Raw genomic sequence first — 16,523 nt, forward strand, 5'->3', positions numbered from 1 at the left:
CGCTCCACTCCAGGACCTGAAATCTTTAGTCCAAGAGTCGACCGACTTGTTGATTTTCCATGGGGCTGATGGCGGCCTTATTTGAGGCTAGCTCACCTGCCCAGTTTCACTTAAACTCAACTTCCCATTGTCGGGGAAATCTGATTAGTATCTGAACAAACAATTCACCTGACACCAAAGACCAGGTTGCCTCTAGCTAGGTGGCTCAGAAGTCCAGCTCTGGAGAAAGTTGGGGAAATTCTTCCTTCTGATCTCTTAGAAGATCATCACAACGATCTCTAGCCTGACAGGCTAAGTAGGAGGACTTGATGCCCTGTCAGTGAAGAGGACTAGGAGACTAGGAGGTATTCTGACTATTGATCAACATTCTGGAGCCTCAGGATATTTGTATACATCTACAATGCTGGGCATCTCAACTAGAAGGTTTTCCAATTGGGATCCAATGCATCCTGATGATGATCTGTTGCTGGTTGAAATGCATTGAGACTTATTCGCGCCATCTTGGTGCAACTTCCCGCTGAATTGACGTCACCTTTGGGCACTAAGCCACATCTCCGGGGGCCCACCACACACATATGTTGTACACACCAGGTGCCAGGTATAATCAGGCACCATCGCATGTGAGCGTATTTTCACCCCCTAATTTTAAAGGGGTTGTAAAGGTTCGTGTTTTTCACCTTAATGCATCCTGTGCATTAAGGTGAAAAAACATCTGTCAGTGACCTGCCCCTCAGCCCCCCTCCCCGTTTTACTTACCTGAACCCTCAAACTTGTCCCACGGGGATGCGCTGTCTTTCTGCCTATGGTTCTCGGCTCTTGATTGGATAGATTTATAGCAGCGCAGCTATTGGCTCCCGCTGCTGTCAATGAAATCCAATGATGTGGGCGCCAGGGGCGGGGCAGAGTCCTGCATTCGGCGTCTATGGAGCGCACCTGCAAGGTAACCCTGCGAAAGCCACTGAGGGACCCCAGAAGAGCAGGTTCGGGGCCACTCTGTGCAAAAACGAGCTGCACAGTGGAGGTAAGTATGATATGTTTGTTATTTAAAAAAAAAAATTATGAGCCCTCTCCCTGTTATTCCTCTTTCTCAGCCAATGCCTGAGGACTAGAGATTATGGTATCCTGCAAGTGCCGGTGATTATGCAGTGTGTACATCTATGTGGGGCACCTTGAGCACGAGTGTAAAAGAGCACTGGCATTTTGTCTAAAGAGCACAGCACTTATAAGAAGGATCACTGAGGGACCTGCTGGGGAAATTCTTCCTTCTGATCTCTTAGAAGATCATCACAATGATCTCTAGCCTGACAGGCTGAGTAGGAGGACTTGATGCCCTGTCAGTGAAGAGGATTAGGAGACTAGGAGGTATTCTGACTATTGATCAACATTCTGGAGCCTCAGGCCGCGTACACACGGGCGGACTGTTGGCTCAACTTTGTCCGCTGAACAGTGTTTCAGCGAACAGTCCGCCCGTGTGTAGGCTACTTTCGAAATGAGCAAACTGTTCCCGCTCGGAAGGAAGTCTGCTCATTTCGAGCGCGCGTGCAGGTAGGCGGGGCCCGCGACGGAGACGTCGCGGGCTCCGCCGCCTGGAATGGACTTAAAGGGGAACCCCAACGCCGAAAAAAATCGGCGTGGGGGTCCCCCTAAAGTCCACAACAGACCCTTGTCCGAGCACGCTACCCGGCCGGCCAGGAAACGGGGGCGAGCGAGCGCGCCCCCCCCCTGAGCCGTACCAGGCCGCGTGCCCTCAACATGGGGGGTGCCTTGGGGAAGGGGGGGCCGCGCGGCCCCCCCACCCCAAAGCACCTTGTCCCCATGTTGATGAGGACAAGGGCCTCTTCCCGACAACCCTGGCCGTTGGTTGTCGGGGTCTGCGGGCGGGGGGCTTATCGGAATCCGGGAGCCCCCTTTAATAAGGGGGCCCCCGGATACCGGCCCCCCACCCTATGTGAATGAGTATGGGGTACAATGTACCCCTACCCATTCACCTGTAAAATAAAAGTACCCAAAAAAAAACAACACACGAGATAAAATATTTTATTGCACAGCTCCGGGGGTCTTCCGTCTTCGGGGGTCTTGTCCCCCTCTTCGGTTCTTCTGCCGGGCCACCGCGCCTTCTTATAGCTCTTTTGCAGGCGGTGGCCCGGTCTTCTGTCGCCGCCTTCCATTCTTCTGTCGCCGCCTTCCGTTCTTCTGCCGGGCCACCGCGCCTTCTTATAGCTCTTTTGCAGGCGGTGGCCCGGTCTTCTGTCGCCGCTGTCGCCGCTGTCGCCGCTGTCGCCGCCGCCTTCCGTTCTTGTTGTTCTTCTTGTTCTTCTCCAGGAGATGTTGACACGTCGCTCTCTCCGGCCGGAATGCCAGAGCCGCGCTGAGCGGCCACTTATATAGTGACAATGGGGCGGTGTCACATGGTATATGTCACATGGGTTGGTCACATGGGTTGATGTCACATGGGGACTATGACATCGTAAGGGGGCGGGGTCACCATGTGACCAACCCATGTGACATATACCATGTGACACCGCCCCATTGTCACTATATAAGTGGCCGCTCAGCGCGGCTCTGGCATTCCAGCCGGAGAGAGCGACGTGTCAACATCTCCTGGAGAAGAACAAGAAGAACAAGAAGAAGAACAAGAACGGAAGGCGGCGGCGACAGCGGCGACAGAAGACCGGGCCACCGCCTGCAAAAGAGCTATAAGAAGGCGCGGTGGCCCGGCAGAAGAACCGAAGAGGGGGACAAGACCCCCGAAGTCGGGAGAAGAGGCCGGCGGCGGGGAGGAAGAAAGCCGGACTCCTCCGCTAGCAAAAGAGCTACAAGAAGATAGCGGAGAAGTCCGGCGAGAAGACCCCCGAAGACGGAAGACCCCCGGAGCTGTGCAATAAAATATTTTATCTCGTGTGTTGTTTTTTTTTGGGTACTTTTATTTTACAGGTGAATGGGTAGGGGTACATTGTACCCCATACTCATTCACATAGGGTGGGGGGCCGGTATCCGGGGGCCCCCTTATTAAAGGGGGCTCCCGGATTCCGATAAGCCCCCCGCCCGCAGACCCCGACAACCAACGGCCAGGGTTGTCGGGAAGAGGCCCTTGTCCTCATCAACATGGGGACAAGGTGCTTTGGGGTGGGGGGGGCGCGCGGCCCCCCCTTCCCCAAGGCACCCCCCATGTTGAGGGCACGCGGCCTGGTACGGCTCAGGAGGGGGGGCGCGCTCGCTCTCCCCCGTTTCCTGGCCGGCCGGGTAGCGTGCTCGGATAAGGGTCTGTTGTGGACTTTGGGGGGACCCCCACGCCGATTTTTTTCGGCGTTGGGGTTCCCCTTTAAGTCCATTCCAGGCGGCGGAGCCCGCGACGTCTCCGTCGCGGGCCCCGCCTACCTTGACACGCGCTCGAAATGAGCGGACTGTTGCCTCGTGTGTGGGCGAGTCCGCTCATTTCAAAAGTTGCGCGGACTTAGTACGACGAACAAAGTTTGCCGTATTTGTCCGCTCAAAAAGTGCCGTGTGTGGGCGTGTTCGTTCATTCAAAAGTTTGAGCGGACTGTTTGACGAACTTAGTTTCGGCAGACAGTCCCCGCGTGTGTACGCCGCCTCAGGATATGTGTATACATCTACAATGCTGGGCATCTCAACTAGAAGGTTTTCCAATTGGGATCCAATGCATCCTGATGATGATCTGTTGCTGGTTGAAATGCATTAAGACTTATTCGCGCCATCGTGGTGCAACTTCCCGCTGAACTGACATCACCTTTGGGCACTAAGCCACATCTCCGGGGGCCCACCACACACATATGTTGTACACACCAGGTGCCAGGTATAATCAGGCACCATCGCATGTGAGTGTATTTTCACCCCCTAATTTTAAAGGGGTTGTAAAGGTTCGTGTTTTTCACCTTAATGCATCCTGTGCATTAAGGCGAAAAAACATCTGTCAGTGACCTGCCCCCCCCCCCCCCCCCGTTTTACTTACCTGAATCCTCAAACTTGTCCCACAGGGATGCGCTGTCTTTCCGCCTATGGTTCTCGGCTCTTGATTGGATAGATTGATAGCAGCGCAGCTATTGGCTCCCGCTGCTGTCAATGAAATCCAATGATGTGGGCGCCAGGGGCGGGGCAGAGTCCTGCATTCGGTGTCTATGGAACGCACCTGCAAGGTAACCCTGCGAAAGCCACTGAGGGACCCCAGAAGAGCAGGTTCGGGGCCACTCTTGCAAAAACGAGCTGCACAGTGGAGGTAAGTATGATATGTTTGTTATTTAAAAAAAATATAATTATGAGCCCTCTCCCTGTTATTCCTCTTTCTCAGCCAATGCCTGAGGACTAGAGATTATGGTATCCTGCAAGTGCTGGTGATTATGCAGTGTGTAGATCTATGTGGGGCACCTTGAGCACGAGTGTAAAAGAGCACTGGCATTTTGTCTAAAGAGCACAGCACTTATAAGAAGGATCACTGAGGGACCTGCTATACTTGTTTGATAAATGTTTTGCAGCTATGGACTGGTTTATGATGCACTGTATCGTTGCTATTAGCAACCTGTTCATTGGTCTGTGTATTGATTTGGCACAAACGCACTGAAGTGAGGTGATTTTCTTTATTATACATTTGTATTACTGGTTTCGTATATTATCACTGCAGCTGATTTTTCACATATAAGTTAAATTTTATTCATTTATTTATTTTTACACCTAGGCACAAGGTTTGATTATTTATTTAGTAGGATTGGATGCTGCCACACCATATACCAACCATCAAGGAGGAACCAGAAGTCTTTCCATGTCATGGGAAGGGGAAAGGACTCTGTTTTGGACAGAACTTACTGTGCCAGGGTTGTTTGCTGTTCACCTCCCAGGCATGGACAGTTGACAGAGAGACTACCTCAGGTGGCAGCATCATTAAATGGTCCATACACCCAGATATGTTTTAGAATATGCTTCACAGGTGAGGAACATCATATGTGGAGGTTTGTCTCTGGGTTCAGAGATCTTCTGGTGGAAGCAGGGAATGCTCTGGTGGCTCGTGGTATCAGTACAACCTGCTTTATGCCATTCCTCAACCTAAATCTGACTTTTTGCCTTCTTTACATAATAAAAATGGAGGGCATTCTGGTGACCCCCATAGCACCTCACTGGCCCAGGAAAATGTAGAACTTTGATCCAATTAGACTTCTAGTAGATGCTCTGTGGGCTCTTCCAGATCAACCAGATCTTCTGTCCCCTTCACTGTTTTACCATTCATCTTCACAGTTTAACAGCAGGGTCATTGAAGTTCAGGCCTTGATTTACAAGGGCCTCTCTGAATCGGTGCTTTCGATAATATAAAAGCCAGGAAGTCCATTTTCTGAAAGATCTACTGCTGCACATTGAAGGTATGTGCTTGGTGCGAGTAAAGAAATTTTCATCCCAGAAAATACTCCATGGAATGAATCCTGACCTTTACAATCAGGCCTGGATCAGCAATTGAATTTGCACTAAATAGGCCCCTTCTTAACCAATGACCCCACTAAGATATTTATCCACTCTCTTGATATCTATCACCTTGGCTATTGCAACTCCTTTTTTGTTGCCCTACCTCTACACAGCAACCCCCCTTAAGTCGATCATGAATGCTGTTGCCAGACTCACCTACCTTACCAACCGCTCAGTGTCAGTCCCTCCATTGGCTCTGATCACCCAACAAATAAAATTAAAATTACTAACAACATACAAAACCATCTACACCTCATTCCCAATCAACATCACCAACATCATCTCAAAATATCACAGTAGCCGTCCACTTAGCTCCTCACAAGGTCTCCTGTTCTCTAACTCCCTAGTCTCTTCCTCCAATGCTGTCCGGGATTTCTTCAGAGCCTCACCCTTCATCTGGAACTCCCTACCTCAATCTGTCTCGCCTTTTCCTACTCTGTCTGCTTTTAGGCTCAATTCACATCTATGCATGTTTCTTTTGAGCATTTCTGCAGTGCTTTTTGCCCCAACCTAACAACTAAACTTTTACTTTCTCCAATACCTTATGAGTGCACAGTTATTTCCCTTTTCTAACACTTGCTCCTCCGTTTTAGATTGTGAGCTTTCACGCACACGACCTTTCTAATCCTTTCTTTTTGATTTGTATAGTAACAGTACAGTCTCCCTTTATATTGTAAAGCACTGCACAAATTTCTGGCATTATATGAGTCCTCTATAATAATAGTCATAAAAGCTCTTACAAAGGCAGAATCCATATCCTACCATTGTATGTCATTCAAACATTATATATGGCATGTTTCTTATACCTTCTATATTGCATTGTGGTGAAATCACTCCTACGTTAGGTCTGTCTGTTAATTGCTTCAGGAGTCAGCATTTTCAGTGCATTCATACCCTGCAGCTTCCACGTTTTGTTTGCCTAGTCTTGTGAAGTCTCAATGTAATAATGTGCTTTGTGCAAGACTAATAAAATGATACTATGAATACAAGATCAGGTTGTAGAGAACAATGTAAGCATTAAATCCCCATCTAAAGAACATTGTGATTTATTGTCCTTGAAGGAATAAGGTGACCTTGGCTTTCTTCTGTCAATATTTGCATCTCCTCGTTAATCAATCTTCACTTCAACAATATTTAAAAACTGATCAAGCAAGATTAGCTGTTTCAGAGCGATCTGCAGTTTGAAACAAGGTTAAACTAAATCCAATTAATGTGAAAACATTTTGGTAAGAGTTAGATGATTGCGAGTGTTAGAGGAGTTATTCGTTAAAGCGGCCCATACAAGCCCAGACAAGAATCAAGGCAGTATGAAATTGTTCCTTATCGGTTGTCGGTATTCTGATTTGACTGATGTTATAAAAGTTGTTTAAGATTATACTGCTCACTCTTCCACCTTGTCAATATAATGCAGATACTACCAGAAACGTCATAATATAAGTCTTTTCTATTGTTATTCTGCATGTGTGTGAGAACCTTTAAAATGTCCATATATCCAACTTTAATTTTTTTGGATGGAAACAATAAATAAAGTAGGCACAACTGTTCAACAGTCTGACAGTTTGGGGGACACAAATAACCTCAATGGTTTGAAGGACAGCAGCATATTAAAAAAGTAACACGCTGGTTATTTTCTATGGTATTCTGTGCACTACTTTATGTATTTTGGAGTGATCGTTTTAAAAAGTACTTAAAGCGGAGTTTCTCATGATGTTAAATGAAGCATTTGAAACATTTGAGGCAAGATCCCTCCCTCTATCCCAAAACCAGGTAAAAATGCCTTGCTCCTGGACTCCTACAGCCCAATTCCTTTACTGATCTCTAATGTTAAACTACTGTCGCAAGTTTTAGCAAATAGGCTAGCTACGGTAGTACAAAAATCGGTGCACTCTGATCAGTCAGGTTTTATTCCCACCAGGTCCAGGTTGATCCGGAAAGGTAGGATCTCCTGCATTAAGCTCTCCATTCTTCAGAAACAGTTGCAATGCCAACTGCCTAAAGATAGGGGAGGATTGGCAGTTCCTCATGTGAAAACCTATTACAGGCATACCCCACTTTTAAGTACACATTTGGGTTTATTTACTAAAGCTGAAAAGTGCAAAATCAGGCTCATTTCTGCATAGAAACCAATGAGCTTCTAACCCCAGCTTGTTCAATTAAGGTTTGGTAATAAAACCTGGAAGCTCTTTGGTTTCTCTGCAGAAGTGAGCCTGATTTTGCACTTTCTAGCTTTAGTAAATAAACCCCATTGTGTACTTAAAGGTGGTGTATGCCTGGGTTCAACAAATGCACTCTTATATCACAATTGGAGGAAGGTTGGTCTGTTGCATAAAAACATGGTGTGAAATGAAAAAAATTGGCACTATATGGAATATATTCATTATACCCTACTAGGGGACGATTCTTATTTGGTAAAACTAGATAGTTTTTACTCATGGTACCATTCTGAGGTTAAATATCTGTTTCAATTGTATTACACACTCAAAAACGTTTGGTTGTTGCAAGCAGCATTCCAATTACCCAAGCAAAACATTTTCCAGTATCTGCAATTGAGGCATGTGCTGATGGTACAAACCAAAAGCCAACAAATAACTTGGTCCCCTGCTCCTCTCCTAGACAAACTGGCCAATACAACAGTTTAAAAAAGTGTTTAGGAATATGATTTGGGGAGTCTTTCAGATGAAACATGGGAGAGGGCTTACGAAAATTATACAGTAAAAAAAACGTTAATGGCTGTTTGTTGAGTTATTTTGAGGGGACAGCAAATTTACACAGTTATACAAGCTGTACACTCACTACTTTACATTGTAGCAAAGTGTCATTTCTTCAGTGTTGTCACATGAAAAGGTATAATAACATATTTACAAAAATGTGTGGGGTGTACTCACTTTTGTGAGATACTGTATTTAAAAAACGGACCTTGACCCTGCTTACCCACATTCCCCTTACTGCAAACCTACCTCTACTCCCCAGTTTCACAGTCTGACATTTATTTCTCTAAATACCCTTTTCTTAGGCTCAAGCACACCCTAGATTTTAAACTAGGCGAACATGACATCCCAGTTGGTCTTATCTTTCTAGGATACTGACCTCTTGCATCCCAAGATGCCTCAGGGTACTCTACAGAGAATTCACTTTTGCACATCATGTTGCTGGTAGTAGTTCTAAAATTTTAATTTCACACCACTATTTGTAATGGTGATAGTGGGCGCCAGGGCTAGAGGGTGACACAAGCAGTACTAAAATCTTCACGTTTATCTCTCTTGATAAAAGCTTCAGAACCCACCAAAAGTACTTTGTAAAAATTAGCAATAAAAAAAATAGCTGATGTTTAAACATGTCCACACTCTTTCTAAAAGAAAAGAAAAAATATTTTTTTTTAATGCACTCTATCATTGTATTTAAAGAAACACGGAACATCATTTAAAAAATGCTTTCAGCTCAGAGCATCTACAGTGAAACACAGCTCATAGCACCAACCTCAGTTTTATTCTTGATGTGATCCAAGGCACTACTCACCTTGGCCAAAATGGACAGGTTGACATTGTTAAAAGGAAAAATAACACAATAAGGGAGCCCCCAAAGCTGCATAACCCATAAGTATACAAAAAAACACAGGAAATTTCCCCAGGGTTTTTTTAGCAGCAGAAAGTTGGTATGAAAATAGTTGATTTAAAAAAAATTCATTTATTTAACAGACAATAGTAATTCCAAAAGAACAATAATACATCATCCATATAGGTAGTGTGACAAAAACAAACATGAAACATCACTCATAGCAAAAAAACTCTGTACAGGCATGGTTTGCCAATTGTATTCGTAACATATGTATCCACATGAAAAACCCGATGCATTTCGACCCTTGCGACATTGTTTGCCATGTTGAGAAACAAGTGTGAGTAATATTGTTTGCTATGTTGAGATATAAGTTTGAGTCATACACTTAAAAAAGGCCATTTAGCACTTTCTCCTGTGAGTTCGTTTCATTGTCTCTTTCTACTACATTGGCTGTCACTGTTTGTGCCCACCTACACTGGTGGTCAGGGTGCCCCCTTTATGTGCAATAAGCTCTTTATATACCCCTCACTGCTTAATGTTAGTCTGTGTGCCCCTTCTTGGTGCTCAGTGTCTCTTCTGTCATTGGTAGTTAGAGGGAACAGTGTTACTCACAGGACTGGCAGAGGAGTGCTGGCAAAAGTGGAACTAAGAGTATCAGAGAATCAGCAACAGAGGAGAAAGGAGAGAGCTCTCAAATATAAACCTAAGCTATGTTTACCTTTTTGATCACTGGGACTGGCCATTTTAGTGATCACATGGAATACATGTATCACCGTAACTGGCTCTGTGTCTTTTGCTTTACCCAGTCTGTAGCGTTCAATCATGTATTATGGTTATGTTTACATTTTAAAAAATGAGTTTTTTTGTTTGAACAGCATTTAGCTCCCTATTTAACTCTTAAGTTAACCCTAAGAGGGCTAGCTTTAGTGTCTTTGCCATTGGTGCTAGAGGAAGTACTAACTATATTTTGTATTTGCATTCCAGGTCATGCCCTGAAGTTATCACCTACTTCCTTTGCAGATGTTTTCAAACCAGCTCAGAGCAAGTTAGTTGTTACCCCGAAGCCTAACGCAGAAAAGGTAACATGTTCATGGGCTGGATCAAGTATTCTGCTTGGCATTGAACAAGATAGATTGGCTGTTGAAGTTTTCTTAGTGCACACTACACAATCAAATGAAATGCAAAACATATAAAAACTGTGAAAAGAGAATAAGAAATGGACATTTCCATTACAAGCCCACATTCATACTAGTGTAGTATGTGAATGCACGCAAAATTGTGTGATTTTGTGAGTGTTCATGCATTGGTAATGGCAGCCCAAACATGCCAAGTGAGTATTATGGTTATATGCACACAAGAACATGTGAAAAATGCTTGAAGCTCAAAAAGATACACAAGCTTCCTTGCCACATTTGTGAGGCAACCCACTAAAATATATGGGCTGCCCTATGCACCAAAAATATTCATATGCCTCACAATGCGCTTTAGTAGTGTGAATAAGGGCTAAGCCTACACATACAAGGTATGTATAATATTGCATCTTGTTTCCAGTTTATCTTACATGAGAATTGTGTTACATTCCCACTAATGTGAAGTTAAATCTGTTTCTGTGTTTGAAGGATTAAGGCATACTGCTGTGTATGTGCTCTCAAGGAACAGAACTGTATGTTATTTCCATTATGCAGAAGTTCTCATTGATGTCTCTATCTCCTGCTGGCCGCAGGCACTGTCTGTCTGTTCCCCTCATTGCCTCTGCTGCTCTGTCCTCTTCTATTTGTTCCTCTAAAAAATATCCAAGCTATCTCTTTTTATGATCTCTAAGAATTTAAATACAGCCACATGCAAATTATTGTGGCCTGTTTGCACTGTAATAGGTATGTGGTATCATCCCTCATATGACGCTGACTGAACCCTGTATCGTCAAATACACTTGTAAGCATTCATTTTTTTCAAAAAAGGTTGTAGTGTTTTCTATTATGTAAGAGCTATTGCATTGTTTGGTTAATGTTGCCCTGCTAAGCTGGTGCCTCCTGGGAGTCAAGGGTTACAACTGCTGGTAAGGATTTCCCAGGCTTTTTGGTGATACCAGCCTCTGCTGCGGCAAGTGTAAAAATAGCAGGAACTGCATCTAGTTGAGATTGATCTGAGGTTGCTCCATGTATGGAAAGAGAGCAGGAGCTGTTCTGTATATGTGATTGCTACATTGCTGCTAGATTTCCTCTTGGCGGGAACTCAGTTGGAGTTCTAGGACTTATGGGCTTGTGAAGTGTTCAAAGGACTTGAAGGACATTTTCTACAGTTGATAAGGTATGACTAACCCAACGGGCAAGGAGCACTAGGAGGCACAGAAATAGCACTTTGTGAGAGGAAAGGATGTTTGTGAAAAAGTATCTGTACAAGTCTATATGCAGAAATTCAGAAATACTACGTAATCCTGATCCCAGCGCTCAATGGATAAAATACACTGACCCTACAGCTGCTGTTATACAAAAATATCAAAAAAATAAAACAAAATGCCGGATTAAAAATCAAACACTAACAGCACTAAATGAACATTAGTAACATCAATGCTCTTTTACATTACATATAGGCGTCTTTCTCTCCTATATCAATCTTAAAAAAAATATATAAAGTATAAAATAATAATACTGATTAGAATAAATATGTAATAAACAATTAGTGCATACCACCAAACCTGCATCAAATATAAATATCAATCTAAACACATATATATATACATATATCAGCCTTCTTGCTAATGTGATGAATAATTAATAAAACACATATCACTGTCCGCATTAGCAGAAGGAGAAATAGAGAAATTATTTTCTCTATTCTGATCTCCTACACCTTCACCGTTTCCACCATGTGCACTCCCCAATGGATGGCTGCTTACCAAAGGTAGTATGCAATCAGGCTTTAATAAGGATAATACTCGCTCTGCTCAGCTCACTCAGACCTCTCACTCAGATGAGAAGACTCCATGATGGAACACTGTTCTGTTATATTTAAACCACCTTTAGAAAAATAATTTTGGTGATAACATATGTTGCATGGTCTGAAGTACTTCAGGGCATACGAGAAAGGGTGCATGCAAGGCATATCACAGATATGGTTCACACCAGGGGACAAGACAATACAAAAGGCCTACTTCTTACCGGTGACGGCAGTCCGGTTAACACTGCTTGAGGGATATTGTATTCTTTCTTGATAAATTCAAATGACCTGTCTTTATTTGTAAACTGTTGGACATTTCTGTGTGCAATTGAGAAATAAAGAGATTACCAAAAACAGAAAATATAAGAGAAGATAAAGCACAAAGTGTCTGATTAATGGTCAAGCTGACCAGAGAAGGCTATATTGCCATTGTCAGTGACTACAGTACTAGCAGTACTAGTGTCTATGTGTATATAGCAGCCAACCAGTCGGGAAGCAGAGGTGACTTGGCATAGATGACGGAAGGCCCCAGTAGTGAAGGAGCTTGTGTGCTTAGGCTCCTTCCCTAGTGATCGGAACCCCAGCCTTGGGTCCAATTCTCATCATGGGGCATCTTAGGGCTGCAGCCTGTATGTCACAGAAGATGGAGTGAGGCCTCAGGGAGAATAAACACATGTTATGTACAGAGTCCGGCTTCCTGGGATTCAGATCTATTAACCTTCAGAGTGAAGAGTTACTGTAAATGTATGGGTCATTGCCACTGGAATGAGGTGACAGATAACTGGGCTGATGGAGTCTGGTGCATGTCATACAGCACCTGCTAAGAAATTATGCATGGAAGGAGAGAAGTCAAGCCAGCAACTTGGCATAGTTGACAGAGTACACCCCCTGCCTGCACCTGAAGTTAAGAAAAGAGACCAAGGCACGTGAAGAGCAAACATGATCAGACGTGATAGGAAGTGTGAGCAACTCCTGATCAGTTATGTGAATGAATGAATGAATGAGTAACTTGTATAGCGCTACATATGCAAACTTAATTGCCTCAATGCGCTTTTTGCCGCCAGTGTCCATCTGGGTCTTCAAAAGAGATGGGTCTTGAGCTTCTTCCCGAAGGCCAGATGGTCGAAAGTGGATGTTTATATAGCGTTTACCCCGCAGGGCCCTGACGTGCTTACAAACACATACACATAGATATTACACAAAAATGTCAGAGAGTATGCTGGCTTGTAATTAGCCATTGCAACAGTTAGCCCTTGTACACACGGTCGGAGATTCCGACGGAATGTTTCCTATCGGACCGTTTTGTCGGATATTCCGACTGTATGTGGTCTGCATCGGACTGTTTCCGTCGGAATATCCGACAGACCAACTTTTCCAACTTGCCGGTAAAATTTTCCGACAAAATGCTCCGATCGGACATACTCCGATCATGTGTAGCCTACTCCGACGGATAAAGTGCCACGCATGCTCAGATCAAATTCCTAGACCAAAGCTATTGGCTACTAGCCTGAACGTAGTCCCGTCGTAACGAAATAACGTCATCACGTTATGTACAATCGGATTTTCCGACAACTGAGTCCAACCGTGTGTATGCAACATCACTTCCGGACCTCTTCCGGAATTAATCCGTCGGAATAACTCCAACGGATTTGGTTGTCGGAATCTCCGACCGTGTGTACAGGGGCTAAGAGGAAGATAAATGGTGTGGAAGCACCCTACCTTCCATGTGGTCTTGCTGCCAGAAACTACGCTGCCATGTCGCATCAGCTGTTGCCTTGGAGCCCTTGATCCTGGACATCGGATTGCGGTACTGGCTGACCATGGGGCTAGCACGTTGGGGATTGGGATGCCCTGAGATTGATATGCCCAAAATGCTGTAGGAGGTCTGCTAATTTCTCTCCCTAGGCTCACTTCCTGAGCTGCAGTACATTGCTGTGTGTGTGCCTGTCCAATGAGGGACCTAGGGGTTGATGGTCTCCTGCAGTTGCACCTGTGTCACAGCTGGTGATGGTTCTGCCATATCTACAGTAGCTAGATCCCTGGGTCCTATGCCTTCCCGACCCGAAGGACTGTGCCCTGATTCCCCCACTCGGACCGGGGTCGAATCAGCACACAGGGAAACCCTTTGAGGGAGCAACACCTCCAAAGCCACCTGTCCTGGCTGTGCCTACCCACCTCGGTGGAGGATGTATTGCAGCCTCCTGCTGTAACCAAGGAGTAACCTTTGGGGACAGAGAGGAGTGGGTATATATGTCCCTAAAGCAGGAATCACTAAATGGCAGACCCCGGTCCAAATCCCAACTGAGTTACTGTCTCATCCTGGACTGCTGCGGTTGTCCCATTTAAGAGCCAGTTCTTTCCCTCAGCATCCACCACTGTCATTCTAAAAGCAGAGTGGAGAGCAGGGGGCAGGATGGTAATAGACAGAGAGTGGAATGCACTCCAGCACTGGATGGAGGGTGACAGTGGGAGCTGCATAAATTAACTTTCCAGAATAACCAGTAAATGACTGACTGCTAGGATGCAGGGCAGACCTAGCAACCAATCATCAGCTTGTTAATGAGAAAAGTGTACTCCAGCAGCTCCCGCTCCTGCTCTCCATCCAGTGCTGCTGTGCCCCCACTCATCGTCCATTACTATCCTAACTTCCACTCTGTGTACCTACAGTATGTAAGGCAGGAGAGTGAGGAGGGGGCAGAGGACCTGGCTTTGAAGGATGGGTGGGGGGGGGGGGGGCTATGTGACAGCACAGAGAGTACTATCCCAAGTGTGAGAGGGGTTGATTTGAAGAGGGGAAGAGAGCAATACAGTGGGGAGGGGGCACTACTGTGGGGGTGATTTAAAGGGTAGGCAGATTAAATTAATGTGGGGGAGGGGATGTGATGTGAAGAGCTGCAGAGGACACTGCTGTGGGGGGCAGAGGACACTGCCTTGGGGGGGGGGGGGGGTGAAGGGGAACAGAGGACACTACTATGAAAGGGCTGAGGGGGCATTTTCAGCTTATGGGATATTGCAATTAAAGTGATTGTAAAGTCTTTTTTTTTTTTTCTATTAAAATAAACAAACATGTCATACTTAACTGCCCTGTGCAGTGGTTTTGCACAGGGCAGCCCAGATTCTCCTCTTCTCGGGTCCCTAGTTGAAGCTCCTGGCCTCTTTCTCCTGTTGAGTGCCTCCACAGCAAACAGCTTGCTATGGGGGCACTCGAGCCACAGGTCTCTGTGTCAATTCAGACATGGAGCCACGGTTTGGGCAGCAACCGCCTCTCTCTCCTAATTGGCTAACAGCCACTGCTGTGTCTCAGCCAATCAGAAGGGAGAGTGGCAGATGACTGAGGCAATCGTGGACATAGCTGAATTGAGAGGGGGCTCAGGTAAGTATTGGGTGTGGGGGGGACTGCTGCACACAAAAGGCTTTAATGCATAGAATGCACTAAGATAAACAAAAAAAGTTCTGCATTTACAACCACTTTAATTTTAACTCAAAGAAAAAAAAAGTTTGTGTTATGAGAATTGCTGTGTGCATTTATCTAAAGCCAGAACTTTTTTTTTGTGTTGGATAAGGTAGGGAAGAGTTAAGTTATAGTAACTCCTATAAGGATTTTGCCATGTTTGCCCCATTGGCTAGATTTCCCCTCACTTTGTATCCAGTAAATACAACGGAAAGTGAGAGGAAATCTCCTAGAGGTGAAGATCAATGTGCAAAGTACAATTCATGGGTCAAAGCAACCAATAACAGTTCTACCTTTAACTGATCTTATTCAAGTGCACTAAAATCTTATTGGCAGGTACAGTATATGTTACTGCAATTTGAACACCATCGTCCCTCATTGCATTGGTTTAGTAAGTCACAGTTTGGCTTCTTTGCAAAATTTGGGAAAACGTGTCAATGTTGTCTATAGCAACTAGTTGCAACTTATATTTACTCCTCTGACTTAATTAACTGTGTGAGTTAATTTTAGCTTGCCCTTTTGATTTATGTAAAAAACACATTTCTTTCAGCAGAGCAGTTAAAGCAGTAAAAATATGTGTTGCAGCACTTATATCGATATTAACGCCTTGTTTAACCACTTGCTTACTGGGCACTTAAACCCCCCTCAGTCCCAGACCAATTTTCAGCTTTCAGCGCTGATGCACTTTGAATGACAATTGCGCGGGCATACAACACTGTACCCAAATGAAATTTTTATCATTTTTTTCCCACAAATAGAGCTTTCTTTTGGTGGTATTTAGTTACAGCTCGGAGTTTTATTTTTTGCTAAACAAACAAAAAAAGATGCAAAAAAAAAAAAAAAAAATCATGTTTTAATAGTTTGTTATAAAATTTTGCAAACGGGTCATTTTTCTCCTTCATTGAAGTGCGCTGATTAGGCGGCACTGATAGGCTGCATTGGTGGGCACTGATGGGCTGCATTGGTGGGCACTGATAGGCTGCATTGGTGGGCACTGATAGGCTGCACTGGTGGGCACTGATAGGCATAGTTAAGGCGGCACTAATAGGCACAGATAAGGCGGCACCGATGGGCACAGATAAGGCGGCACTGATGGGCAAAGATGGGCACAGAT

General features: G+C 44.8%; 1 protein-coding gene across 4 annotated transcripts in view; it reads left to right on the forward strand.

Annotated features, from left to right (window-relative positions):
• Positions 1-16,523, forward strand: part of XYLB (xylulokinase) — a 242,160-nt gene that overhangs the window by 216,393 nt on the left and 9,244 nt on the right. For all 4 annotated transcript variants that reach the window (XM_077491188.1, XM_077491187.1, XM_077491189.1 and 1 more), the window contains one exon: positions 10,006-10,100. In XM_077491188.1, coding sequence (XP_077347314.1) covers positions 10,006-10,100 — 95 coding nt within the window. The remainder of the gene's footprint in view (positions 1-10,005; positions 10,101-16,523) is intronic.

This window comes from Lithobates pipiens, unplaced genomic scaffold (assembly GCF_037356315.1).
Source record: "Lithobates pipiens isolate NorthernLeopardFrog02 unplaced genomic scaffold, aLitPip1_a1.2 Scaffold_19, whole genome shotgun sequence".
In the NCBI taxonomy this organism is placed as follows: domain Eukaryota; kingdom Metazoa; phylum Chordata; class Amphibia; order Anura; family Ranidae; genus Lithobates; species Lithobates pipiens.